Below are 14,409 nucleotides of genomic sequence, written 5' to 3'. Positions count from 1 at the left end.
TGAATACTCCATGAGCCTTCACCTTGGACAGCACGTAGTTAATCTGAATAGATGGGGTTAAAGGTCAATGGCTGATAAGTCGTGAAAAGCCTTGATGAAAGGTAAACTGTGGCAATGAAAATAAACAGACGCAACTTGACAAAAAGGGTTAAATAAATCAAAATGATAAATGATTTGACTGAAACATGTATGGAAAAATAAAAAGCATCCATTATTTTTGATGAGTGGTTGACATAGAGACCCATTCGTTTTCTAAACTTGTTATAAAGCTCTAAAGAAATGGATATATGCACTGTTCTAAAAAGGCAACAGAGGATTCTCCTCAAGCTGACAAAAGTAGTAATAGAAATAGGGAAAATTCTTGTCAGGATGGTGTGTGGTAAAAATAAAGAGGATTATGCATATAGTTATGAGAAAACAAAGCATTTTCTGTGTTCTTTATTATCAGGCACTTTCATGTCCAGTTGCTGATTTTTATTACTGTAAAACATACTTTTTACAATGCTTTTTTTCAATTATTTTTATACTTTTTTTATTTTATTTTTTACACATTTGATCATTTTTAGCTAGCGCCAAAAAATGGAATTTTACACAAATAACAAAAAAAAACAATTCAAGACCACAAAATTACATAATTTTTTGGCATAAGTGTTCTGTCAGTGAAGATCATGCAAACATGATTGAAACAAATTATGAGATGAAATGTGTGAAAAATATCACTTTTTGTGCATCATATTTTTATTGTACATCATTTTTAAGCAATTTTGAATTCGTTTGTATTTAGGATACATAAAATGCTGTAATTCCAAAGGAGTGTGTCATTTCATTCCAACAAATGTTTAAAATGCCATTTCAACCAATGTTTTGTGTGGAAATATGTGAAAAATTGCATGGTGGAATTATGTGAATATGTGAAATATTGCATGGTGGAAATGTTCAAGACAAAATTCTCCACAAATGTAATAAACCATATCGAGAGTGTAAAACATGTTTTTTTAAAGACGAGCCCACAAGGCCATGGTTAATTTGTGAAGTCAGCAGGAGAACACCAACAGGTCGCAGTCGAGTGGAAGAGTGAAACACTCGCATCGCATTTATTATTAGGGCTCCAATTTCAACACATGTGCTTTTGGCCTGGACAAAAATAACGGTGATCTAACTGTGTGAAACAGAACAATCTCCATACAGAAGTCAGACAGCTTCTTCATTTAGCTGAATATTTATTCATTTTATTATTATTATTTAAAGTCCCGCTGCTGTCAATCATTTTTATCTCTTAAAACTCATCTTTGATCACCAAAATGACACATTTAAATGTTTTTTATTTGAAAAAAATTCTTCATGCCTTAAAATATCTTGAATATAACTCGACACCCTCATTTATATACACATGTCTATGAATATTTTTTCGATTTTAACACTTATTGTGGGCACTTGGAACTGTTTGAATCATCAAAAATATAATGGACTTTTTGGAAACTAACTCCAGTGAGTGATAAGTCATGTAACATAATGTTTCCATTACATCTGCTCTTATTTTAAATGCTTCTGTTTTTAAACAGATTAATACATCTGTTCTTATTCTTTTAAGAACATGTATCATAGTAGCCTCAAAGTTAAATGTTTATATATAATTTTGAATGTAATTAAAATTTAAAGGGATAGTTCACCCAAAAGTGAAAATTATCCCATAATTTACTCGCCCTCAAGCCATAGGTGTATGAGTTTCTTTTTTCAGAATGCAATACAATTTTACAATCGTAAACGAATACAATCGGAGTTTTATTAAAAAATATCCTGGCTCTTCCTAGCTTTATAAAGGCAGAAAATGTACCTAAAAAAGTGCATCCATCCATCATAACAGTAATCAATACGACCCCAGGGGTTAATAAAGGCCTTCTGAAGTGAAGCTTTGAAAGAAAAATATCCATATTTATAACTTATCACTGGCTTCCGGTAACAGCCGTAGGTGAGTCTATAGTTCTGGTTGAAGAGTGACCTCTGACACGACGCATTTTTGAGTGAACTAACACTTTAAACGAATTGCCCTTTAAGCCCCAACAGCCTCACTGCCTTGAATTGAGTTAACCTCTTCCTTATGTGCCTGATGTTTCAAACCTATACATTATAGGCCTAGACCGAACATGTGACGCCCAAGGGTCCAATTAAAAGCTTTTGTCAGTTTATAGGCACAGTGATAGCTACTGATAAAGACTGCTTTCTACGGCACAAAGCCAAAGCTGGGTCATCAGGGATATAAAAGAGACAGCTGAACTGGCGGACAGTTTGGCTGTTTAAATGTGTGTGTTGCACTGTCAACGTGACGGATAATTGCAGGGTTAAAGCAAGGTTTCTAGACAAGAACAACCAAAAACCAGGACTGTGAATTAAATTATAGATTTTTTCATGGCAATATGCATTTAAATTGAGTTACAGTGCATAAGCTTCCTCAGCCAAGATGTTTTTATATATAATATTTATATTTATTTATGTTATATATTATATTTATTATTCGTTTAGAATATTTTTGCTCAATGATGTGCTGATTCTGAATAATGAAAATAAGTAATTTTCTATTTAGACACGTGTGACAGAACAGATGCTTATCGGAGTAATGAGGGATGTGATCTCATAACCTCTGGAGAAATGTTATTTAAAATTGTTTTTGGTACATAATGTGCGTGAGAGCAATTCCTAACCTTCTAATTTTGTATCTAAATCATTTTTTTGGAAGATTTGATAAGCTTACTCCATCTGTTTTATGTCAGAGGTATACATTTTTGACAATCGTTAGGAAAACATATTCATCATGGAGTCATGGGATAATATTTTCCTACATTTGTACATGGGAATGAAGCATTTTAAGTGTTCTAATCTAAGCATACTGTCTCCCACCAAGTCTGTCTCATGCATTTTAGTTTAGTTTTTTTTCACATGATGATGGACAAGAATGAGTGCGAGTATGTGTGGTCATACCCTTGTTTTGATGAGTAAAGTCTTATGCTTCTAGATTAGCCAGGGAATAAGGAAAGGTATGTTATAGGCTTGCATTGCACCTTGGCTGCCTATAAAACTGCTGCAAAAACAACACGTTTATAACAGATGTGAGCCAAAGAAGTGTTGTGAGACGCTTTCTCAACGCATTTCTCAGTTCAAAGCCCTCAACTCTGCCAAGATATTAATATTAATACCAACCTCAGTCAAAATTGTATATGAACGAGTCATTTTTCTCTGCAAAATCCAAGTGGTTATACATTTCAGAGCAGAAATGGCTCGAATTGAATGCAAGTTTGTTTCTCTTTAAAGTTTAATCTGAAAAAATTGCTTCATAAACGTTTAAATAATGCAGTATCCTTACATGAACAAAGATAATTACACACTCTGTCATTATCTGCACATTTTAATGTTTATGAACAATGATAATTTACACATGTAGACAGGAATATAAAAAGAAACATGTTCTGGATGATTAAATGCAAATATTATATACATGCAATAAAGTAAAATATTGGCGTAAAAGCATAAGCTTAAAATGTTGTGATAAAACAAGGGTAAATGACTTATGATTTATAATATTCATAATATATTACAATACATTCAGAATATATTATTAAAAAGTAAAAAAGAAAAAAATTATAATAATTGCTTTTGGTTTCTTGGTCAAGAAAAATATTTTTAACAAATATCTCCAAAAATGGTAACAACACATATATAAAAATAAAAATAATAAAAACATTACCCTGTGTATGTATGTATATGTATGGCCACGTGTTATTAATAATTAAATTTATTTGAGCAATATGGTCACTTAAACCATGGCAGTGTTGGCTATTAGCATCAATATATCAACTGCTTTCAAACAAATTCACAAACACATTCCTTATTCATGTGTCATTTAGCAACAGTCACACAAAAATCCTCAAATATTTGGTCCAAGCTGGATGCCATGACAACCATGACATCATCCAGAAAACCCCAATCAATTGGACAGCACTTCTACAGGAGGGCAGAAATTGCAAAATCATCCTTACTACTTGGAAATGTTGTCCTTTGCATGGAAACCAACCACGTCAACTTTGCTTTTGTGCTTCCACTTATCATGCCTCAGTCTGCTCATGTATTTTTCTTAATCGCACAGAAGCAAAGGCAAATCTCACTGGCTCATACTTTGAATTGCACTACAAAAAGGTGGCGCAGAAAGCAATTAAGGATTGTCTATTTACAAAGTAAACATGTTGGATTTATGTTGGAATTTATTGCAACATATTTAAAGTCCCCCTGTAGTCGATAATTTTATCCCTAAACCTCATTTTTGATCACCAAAATTACATATTTAAACGTTTTTTCCTGTGAAAAAAAAAAACTTAAAACCCTTGCTTCATTTAATATGTACGCCGAACTATGAATATGCTAATTAGCCCCGCCTCCACTCAGAGATTCACTCGGCTAACTTGCTGAGGTAAACGCTGCACAATAATATCGCTCTTTACAACGTCGGACACATAACGGTAAATAATATGATTAGCCTTTTGCTTGACTATGTAATCAGACAGCTAATAATATGGTGCTAATGATTACATTTACATTTATGCATTTGGCAGACGCTTTTATCCAACGCGACTTACATTGCATTTCAAGGTACACATTTTACATTCTTAACAGTTCTCAGTTCTACAGGAAAGCTATGTTACACAAACTATCCTCCCGTTAACCATCTCAGTCTGCCTTCTAACAATCATCAGAAACGCTTTGAACAAAACAGAACGTCAGTGGAGAAAGGCATAGGTATAGTTCATCATAACATCGTAATACACATCATACATGCGCTACATTGCTAAATCTACCCGATTTTTCATATCAACATATAAATATCCTGGCATCTCTGGAGACTCCCCTGCTAGTTCGCAGTTAATGACAGGTTTACTTGATTGGTTTCAAGGTAGTTTGTGACGTCAGAAACACCAGCGATTTCAAACCATGTTTTTGACTGTCTTTGGTTCACTGCAGTTTTAAAGGAGTAGTTCACTTTTTAAAAAACGTTTGCTGATAATTTACTCACCCCCGTGTCATCGAAGATGTAGTCGAAAAGAAATTAAGGTTTTTGATGAAAACATGCTAGGATTTTTCTCCATATAATGGACTTCATTGGGTACCAAATGGTCCAGGGTCCAAATGACAGTTTCAGTGCAGCTTCAAATGGCTTTAAACGACACCAGATGATGCATAAGGGTCTTATCTTGCGAAACGAGCGGTCATTTCAAAAATAAATAAAAAAGTTTAAGTTTTTTAAGCACAAATGCTCGCCTTGCTCTGTTCTGTGATGCACGTTCGTGACTCTCCTGTTCGAACTCGTTCATCAAAATGAACAAATCTTTTTTCGAGTCATTTCGTTTGTTGAATGAACGAAATGACTCGAAAAGAATTCGTTCATTTTGATGAACGAGTTCGAACAGGAGAGTCACGAACATGCATCACAAAACAGAGCAAGGCGAGCCTTTGTGCTTATAAAACTTAAACGTTTTTATTTATTTTTGAAATCACCGCTCGTTTCGCAAGATAAGACCCTTATGCATCATCTGGTGTCGTTTAAAGCCATTTGAAGCTGCACTGAAACTGTCATTTGGACCTTGGGCCGTTTGGTACCCAATGAAGTCCATTATATGGAGAAAAATCCTAGAATGTTTTCATCAAAAACCTTAATTTCTTTTCGACTAAAGAAAGAAAGACAGGGACATCTTGGATGACATGGGGGTGAGTAAATTATCAGCAAAAGTTTTTTAAAAAGTGAACTGCTCCTTTAAGGAGAAAATACTCAGCAATGGTGCCGACTTCTGAATTTAGACATGTTTTTTCTTAAAGCATATTAAAAACACCACATAGACATATAATCAACATTTAAAGCTGGATTTTCACCACAGGGCGACTTTAAAACTCTAAGCTAACACGCCTTGCGCGTTGGTGTCGCGCAGGACGTAGCCTTCGGTGTCTCGGTCACAGTGCGTCGGCGAGCTCTTATGGGTACAGAGGAGGGCGTGGAAATGCCTTCGAAAAGTTTCCGACAGACATGCGTACAGGATTGGATTGGCGCAGCTCCACGAATACGACAGCAGCACCACAAACTCAAAGCCACGAGTGAAGTCCAGCGCCAGATCCGTTCGGTGCAGAGAGCAAAAGTTGACGACGTAGAACGGCAGCCAGCAAACGCCAAACACCAAAACAACCGCCACCACCATCTTAGTAACCTGTTTCTCCAGCCTGTGACTCTCCGAAGAAGACGTTTGCGTTCTGGCGTTCCTCAGAGTCACTAACAGTGCCGTGTAAAACACAATCATCACGGTGAAGGGCAAAGCAAAGCCTAATACAAACGTGTAGCTAAGAAAGGTCAACCACCAGGTGTCAGATGCGACGTGAGGGTCAACGGTGCACAATCCGTAGTTAGCAGAAAAGTTAATAGCCATTGGAAGCACGGGAAATAGAGAGATAAACCACATTAATGCAGCGATGATCTTCGCCCGTCGTGGCGTCCGCCAACGAGCGAATCGCATCGGGTCTACCAGCGCCATGTAACGGTCAACACTCATCACCGTCAAGCAGAACACGCTTGTGAATTGATTAATGCCGTCTAGAACCATAACCAGCTTGCAAACGGTATCTCCGAAGATCCACTGGTCTTGGAAGTTTTGGATAGCGATAAACGGGAGTCCTACCATGAAAAGTCCATCCGCCAAAGCCAAGTTGAAAATGTAGACGGTGGTCGCCGAAGACATTTTGTCCAGCTTTAGGATGGCGATTATAACCAGCGAGTTCCCGGCCAATCCCACAATGCACACTGCCAGGTACATCACAGCCATGGTGACGCTGAACGCATCGAAGTCCTCCTGGATGTAGACATTGTTTATCGCGGCACCTAGAACCGACACGTTGTCGTAAAACATTCCCAAAGGCACTGCCGTTTCCATTTTTGGTCTTGTAGTCCTTGTAGTTCAAACGTATTACAAGAACCAGGATTAGTTCTTGATCTCCACCTTGTCCTTGAAGGCTTACTTTCCCATCTTAAGAACTGATCTTCGAAGAAATTTCAGAGGTAAAACACAATTCACCCCAAAAAACCTGGAAGGATATTTGTTGAAATATCTCCAAACTCTAGTTGGTGTCAGACCCTCCTGTGGAGATCTTATATATCCCAAAGTGTGTGTGTGTCTAAGTCATCCGTCGACTCCGATAAGCTGCGCCGGCTCGTTCCAATCCGCTGTTATGAGGTTTCCAGGGTGCCATCTGTTACAATACTTTTGTTTTCATAACTAAACACTCTTGTCAGAAGGTCCATCCAGCCTCTATCTTTCACACTCCCTTGTTCACTCCCTCTCGTTTTCCTCCTTCACTCCACCCCTATGCTTCCTCCCTTTCCTCGCAGTTCAGTGGGGGGTCAATCCGAGCCGATCAACCCCCAACTTCTCCTCTGGGCCACCCACTTTACAAATGCGTCCTCATCGGATGAGTGATGAATCTGGCCTGTCACCCTCTGCTTGTTTGAATATGCTGCATTTCCCCCCTTTGCTGTTTATGTTTCTGGCTGATTGTCTTTGTTTGTTGGTCAGTGAATCATCTATCACGCACACAAGGCCTCAGTGTGTGGAAGCGCTTGCAGATAAAAGGGCAAGAGTAATGAGCGATCACCTTAGTCCTGTTCCTCTTCTGACACGCATTGTTGGAATACCAGTGAACTTCCCAAGAAATGCGGGAAAACAGTAACTGAGGGAGGTAATGATTAGGCTCATATATACTCACCTCATTGACCACAAGCACTGTTTTAGTAGAGATTATGCAATATGCTAATTGTTTTGGACGTCATTCTACTCCCGATTCCATGAATCATTCCTACAATTTTGGAACTTTCCATTGGCATGCTGAGCTTATGTCGAGGTTTAAGGGGCCTCAAGTGACTTTGTGTTTCTGAAGACAGGTATCCAGTCCCCTCCAATAAATCTACATGGCCAGCGTTTGGTTTCACTGTTCTGGGCTTCAGTTTTCTTGTATCTCTTAACTAGGAACATACCGGTTTTACAAATACCATGCTGTAGTTTCTAAGAATTGTAAAGAAGAGCCAGGACGTGATTGGAAATATTCTGAAACCTTTCATTCAAAAGCATTTAATGTGTGTTTCTCGTTTCTTATCTTTATTCCTTTGTATTGTATGCTTTTGTTGTATGTGTGTTCTTTAATTAGTAAAACAGTGTATGCTGAGGTACATTCAACAAAATGCTGGGTTGTTTCAACTCATGTTTGGGTCAAATATGTACAGACCCAACCATTGGGTTTGAAATTTAATTAAACAACGGTTGGGTTTGTCCATATTAGACCCAAACAAGCAAACCAGCATTTTGTAAAATGCAGTAAAAATTAATGAATGAAATGTATTTGTGAAATATTAATGAAAATTAGGTATTTAAATACAGCATCTTATTAAATATCACTGCATTTGCTTTTTAATATCACTTGATGGATTGTTTTAACAGTTATCAAATTAAAGCATAGTTTAGGATATGGTTAATTGTAAGTGTTTCACTCACTCCAAACTTAATGAGTCTCTAATGCATGTAGATATACTGTATTATAACATAAAAATGGAAGAGATTGTACAGTGATTAAATACTCAATATGAGCTTAGTATTAAAGGGTGAGTTCGCCCAAAAATGAAAATGATTGTATAATTTAATAACCCTCAAGCCATCCTAGGTGTAAATTACTTTCCTCTTACTGCCGAACACAATCAGAGTTGTATTAAAAATTGTCCAAGCTTTATAATGGGAGTGAATGGTACCTGAGATTTTGAAGCCCAAAAAATCCGTACGACTCCAGGGGTTAATAAAGGCATAAAGTATAAAGCTTGGAAGAGCCAGGATATTTTTTATAGTTATATAACTCCGATTGTGTTTGGCTGAAAGAAGAAGGTCATATACATACAGTATGGCTTGAAGGAGAGTAAATTATGGGATCATTATCATTTTTGGGTGAACTATCCCTTTAAGTAAATGATAATTCAACCTACAAATAAAAGCAGTATTTTAAAGTCGAAATATGTTCTTTAATTATGTCCATTATTTCTGTTTTTCAGTGATTCTGAAATTACCCCGCTTTTATCTTTCATCTCTCTTCTTTGATCTCATTTCTTATGGTTTATCATAGCTCTGAATTACAAACACTCAAATGCACTTTGCCGTATTGAATCACCTGTAAAGTGATGCTTTATTTGCCATCTTGCATTTTACCTTGAGTTTCACAAATTTGTTTATGAGCTGCTGAAAATCCACAACAATTTCAACTATTAGAGGAATCCAATTTATTCAAAGTATTTTGTCTCAATAAAAAAACACAGTTCATGCTCTGTCATTTTAATATTTCAAAAAACTTCAAACCCTATTTCACAGACCTTCTTAAAGATCAACATGAGAAGTTCATATATGGTAAATCAATCACATTGTCATGAAGGAAACAAAAATCGGCTCACCATAAAAGAAAAGATAAAAAGAAATGTGATGTGAAGCAGTGCAGGATACATAACCAGTGCTTTTCTAAGAAAGCCAATCGTTATCAAGAAAGAAAATTGGATCAAATAAATGAGAGCAGAGATGAAAGATAAAAGGAGAGTTATAACAGCAAATATAAAGGAACTAATAATAATTAAAGCACACACATGACAAAAAAAGGACTAGTGATAAGTGATTGGATTATGCTGCAATAGATATATATATAAAATATTTTATAATTTTATCATTGAAGGGATTGGAAAATGATATGAAAGGGGTTCAAACTCAGGTTGTCTGGATATAAAGCAACATTAAAATATCATAGCACATGCACTCAATTTTTAATAGTTAATTTAATTCACTTTTCTGTATCTTTTTTCCCAATTCTTGTTTATTTCACTGTCTAGTTCTGTTTTTGTTTTGTGCTATGAAGTGTTTTATTACAGAAATCCTTATTTATTTTATTTTATATTTTTGTTATTCTTATTGTTGTGTTCTAATTTTGTTGTTTCACACTGTAAGCGGAATGTTCAAATAAAGCATATACAAAAAATAAGTTCTTTATGATATGTTTTCACTGATTTTGTATTAATTTTTTTTTATTTTATTTTTTACAAAAGGCTAAATCACAATTTTCTCCCAATATAATTTTCAAAATTCTTCCAGAACAATCTTGCTTTGAGGCAAAAGTACAGCAACTAAAGATTTTTTTTTTAAATCAACCTATTCAAACTTCAATTTTATTTATTTTTTATTAAAAAAATGTATTGAAGAAATCTCAAAACAAACAATAGAAATAGAATACAATACAATACATTTCAAATGCTAGGGGGACGTATAAACAGTATTAATGATAGTATTAATATTTTAAAGAGTGTAGATGCTTGAATAATTCGAATAGCTTTTTGTTTCTTTGAGGGTAAAATTATACTCAATATTATGCGTCAAGTCATTTTTAAATGCAATAAAACAATGAAAATTAGCATTTATGAATGTGAAATTTAGCCATAAAAAATAAAAAAATAAAATAAAAAATAAGTGTTTATCTTTGGAGTTTACAATAATACCTATAACATCTTTCCACAGTAATTAAAATTTTTCCATTTCCAACAATGAGTCCATTTAAGTACATTTTGCCAAAGTAAAAAAAAGGGCATTTCCAAAATAAATGAACAGCTGTCTCTGCCTATGCAAACTTCATCTGATGACTAGTTGACGTGGCCACTTTAAAACTCCGTAGCGTGTGAATTACCCAATAGGAGCTCGAGGGGGGCGGGGCTTATGCCGCAACACAGACACGTGTACAGGGAAGCAGGAAGTGAAGCGGCTCAGTTGGTGCCTGTAAACAGTAAGTACTATTCAATAACAAGTCTATGCTGAGGTAAAAATGTCAAAGAATGAATGAAAACGAACCAAAACTCGGCTAAAGCTTAGTTTATTTTCTGTTTTTGAAATGTTTGAACGTTTAAATGCATTAGAAGTTCACGATGGTCTGTAGCTTATACACTTTATTCGGCACTGCATTCACTTTATCACATCACTAGATTGTTTAATAGTTGTTTTAACAGTTATCAAAAAAAAAAAATCAGTTTGTTTCGATGCTTTGGTGTTGATTTGAGCATAATGACAGGTGCTGTACTCACTCAGAAATAGTCTGTTTACACATCTGACTAGATATATTGTATTGTTTACACTTTATTTTCAGAGGTCCGTGTTACAGTGTAATTATACATTTAAGTGCTGAGTAATATTTGTAATGTACTTACTATAGGGCTAGTTGCATGTAATTATGCATAATTTATAGTTAGTACTACATGTAACATGCATAACAAGGACCATATTTATTGTAATTATAACCACACAATTGTCTCACTGAGTTTGTAATTAAGTGAACGTTAATTCTACATGCAAATAGTTAGTTAAGGCTTGTTTTAATCTGCAGTGCTTACAGGAATCCTGGATAAACAGGATTTTGTACACACCCAACTCTGTGATGTATAAACTGCATCTGCGTCTCCTGTCTGTTTTTCGTTTGCACAGGCGTCATGCTTCCAGGCTTCAGTCCTGTGGTTCAGGCCCTGCTGGGGACCCTGTTCACCTGGGCCCTCACGGCAGCTGGAGCCGCTCTGGTCTTCGTGTTCTCCGGCAGACAGGTGAGCTGGATCTCTAAAGAAACAAGCTTTCATTTCAAAAATGACATTTCTGTCATCATATGCTCATGATGTTCTCAATCTGATTCTGACCCAGACAGCAACATAGTGTCGGCCCAGATCCGGCCCACATCTGATACGCGTTGAATCCACATGTACCAGATGTGGCCCGGATCTGGGCCGACACTATGTTTCTGTCTGGGGAATGGCTTTCTTTCTTTCGTGGAACACAGAAGTAGGTATTTTCGAATAATGTACGGATCACTGTTTTCCACCTTAGTGAAAACAAAACCCCCATTTATTTCATACTAAGAATAGTACAAACCATTAACATTTTTACTGGCATGTAATCTGAGACTTACTGATGTAAATATTAGACTTACATTTTATTTGGAGTACTTTTTTATTGCACAATGCACATTTCTTAATATTAAGCCTAAAATGTGTTTAAATTAATTATAATCAGTAATCACTAATAGTATCTCTGTATAATATCAGTCTTTATATGCAAGATATTTAATGTGAGCTGGGTCTCTTCAGACCACTGCTTTAATGCAATATTGAGCCATGCAGAAACAAGCTTTCATTTCAAAAATGACATTTCTGTCATCATGTGCTCATGTCGTTCTCAATCTGATTCTGACCCAGACAGCAACATAGTGTCGGCCCAGATCCGGCCCAAATATGATATCCACATGTACCAGATGTGGCCCGGATCTGGGCCGACACTATGTTTCTGTCTGGAAAATGACTTTCTTTTTTTCGTGGAACACAGAAGAAGGTATTTTGAATAATGTACGGATCACTTTTATGCACCTTAGTGAAAGAAACCAAAACATTTATTTCATACTAAGTATTGTACCAACCCATTAACATTTTTACTGGCATATCAAGACTTACTGATGTAAATAATCACTAATATCACTAATAGTATCTCTGTATAATATCAGTCATTACATGCGAGATATTTAACTTGTACCTGAAGTATACTTGCAATAGTTCCACTTTAGCACAATTAAATATACTTAAGTATATCTTTAGTTGGACTTCAGCACTATTTCCAGATAACTAAAATGCATTTAGTACAAACTTTTATTAGGACCATAAATGTGTAAATGTATTTGTGGTATACTTCGCATGAAATAAATGTATTTCTAACACATTTTGGTGTGTTTATTTTTCACTAGGGCATATAATTTTAGTCCACTTTTCTTCAAGCCAAATGTGTTTTATAACATTAAACTCAAAAAATATTTTTAAGCCTTTTTTTATTTTTAGATTTACGCAATTGAATTAACAGTAAAATTCCATCTAATTGAATTGAATAGTCCTTATGTATTTTAATTTGAATAACCGATTAAGGATTGTTCAGTTATTCAATCAAAATTTTGTAAGGATTATTCGGTTCAATTTAAAAAAGGCTTACATTTTTTTATGAGTGTAGGGTGAGTTAATCTAAAATCAGTGTTATTGTCATTAACTAAGACTATTTCTGTCAATTGAAATTAAGTGGAAATAAATTAAAATATAAATATATTAGTTGAAAAACTCAAACTAAATTAAAATGAGAAATGTTGTCTTGGCAATAAACTGAAATAAGTTCAAATTGAAGCACTAAAATTATTTACTGGAAATAAGTCAAACTAAAACTGAAATAATAATAAATTAAACCTAAATAACAATATTTAAAAAAAGCACAAAAAATTACAGAAGCACAAAACTAAATTAATACAAATCAAACATTAAAACTAAAAAATTAAATAAAAAATAATTCAAAATATTATTATAATTATTATATAATAATTATATTTTTATATAATACTAACACTCTTATTTGATGAAGTTTTCATCAATGATTCTCTTTTTTTCCTGTTTATTACTGGGAAGCTGCTTTGTATCTGTATATTTTAAAGCGCTATAGTGAAAAATAAATAATGACTTCTATTTTTAGGGTGAGTCAAAGCATTGAATCAAACTGTGCTAATGTGGTGATTTGAGTTTTGTTTAAAAGAAATATTGCAATTTTAACAGTAAAAGACTGTACAAATGCTTCTATAAAAAAAGTGACCTTGCTACTTACAGTGAAAACGTAAGTAAGTAATCGATCAAACGGGACATTTCATGTAATTTTATTTTACAGTAAACTACTGTTAGATGTACAGTTTTTGGAAGTTAAATAAATATTAGTATTTACGTCAGCCTGTGAAAAAGCTGTTTCTGATGAACTTCATTCATCATGTGTTTCTCTCGTCAACACCTTGTTTTAATAATTGTTTTTAACCATTTTTTTTACGGTAAAGTAAAGCTGCTGTTTCTTTACTGTAAATTAAAAAAAAAATGTTTTTTTTTCAATGTATCTTTTTTCTTTCCTCTTCAGAAGCGGATCTTGGATGGCAGTCTGGGATTTGCGGCAGGGGTAAGAGACCCGCAAATCTTATTTTTCTACTTTCATTCTTTGCTTTATGTGTCCGTCATTTCTTCACCTTTTTGCCATAAATTCTTTTGGTGTCACCATCACACATCTCTTTTTTTCCTGTTCAGAATAAAGCAGATATTTGACATTCGCTGGTAAGGGCAGGAAGGGGCATGTTTTCTTCTCTACTGTCAGTGAAAACTGTCAGTGAGGCTTAGAAAAGAATAGATGTTATTTATCTGTGACCCAGAGTTAATTACACTGTCTGGTTTTGATTATCCTGAATATCTAATGCAACATCAGGTTTGCAGAACTCTTA

At 34.8% G+C, this 14,409-nt stretch overlaps 2 protein-coding genes across 4 annotated transcripts in view; one reads left to right on the top strand and one right to left on the bottom strand.

Annotated features, from left to right (window-relative positions):
• The first annotated feature begins 4,489 nt into the window (after nucleotides 1-4,489).
• The window catches only part of LOC143741294 (zinc transporter ZIP11-like), a 163,965-nt gene continuing 154,045 nt past the window's right edge, over nucleotides 4,490-14,409 (top strand). For 2 of the 3 annotated variants that reach the window (XM_077233726.1, XM_077233725.1), the window contains exons 1-3: nucleotides 10,792-10,875; nucleotides 11,568-11,680; nucleotides 14,055-14,093. In XM_077233726.1, the coding sequence (XP_077089841.1) occupies nucleotides 10,809-10,875; nucleotides 11,568-11,680; nucleotides 14,055-14,093 (219 nt within the window). In that variant the 5' untranslated portion in view covers nucleotides 10,792-10,808. Of the gene's footprint in view, nucleotides 4,509-10,791; nucleotides 10,876-11,567; nucleotides 11,681-14,054; nucleotides 14,094-14,409 lie in introns of those variants that run through there. The other variant, XM_077233727.1, reaches the window with a different exon arrangement.
• LOC143741296 (somatostatin receptor type 2) lies at nucleotides 5,831-6,959 on the bottom strand. Its single transcript, XM_077233728.1, has one exon. The coding sequence runs from the start codon at nucleotides 6,957-6,959 to the stop codon at nucleotides 5,934-5,936; it is 1,026 nt and encodes a 341-aa protein (XP_077089843.1). The 3' UTR covers nucleotides 5,831-5,933.

Source organism: Siphateles boraxobius, unplaced genomic scaffold, assembly GCF_051911475.1.
Source record: "Siphateles boraxobius isolate OS27281-9 unplaced genomic scaffold, OSU_SipBor_1 185, whole genome shotgun sequence".
Classification (NCBI taxonomy): Eukaryota; Metazoa; Chordata; class Actinopteri; order Cypriniformes; family Leuciscidae; genus Siphateles; species Siphateles boraxobius.
Note: the sequence above shows the minus strand (reverse complement) of the source record. Positions and strands in the feature narration are given on the sequence as shown.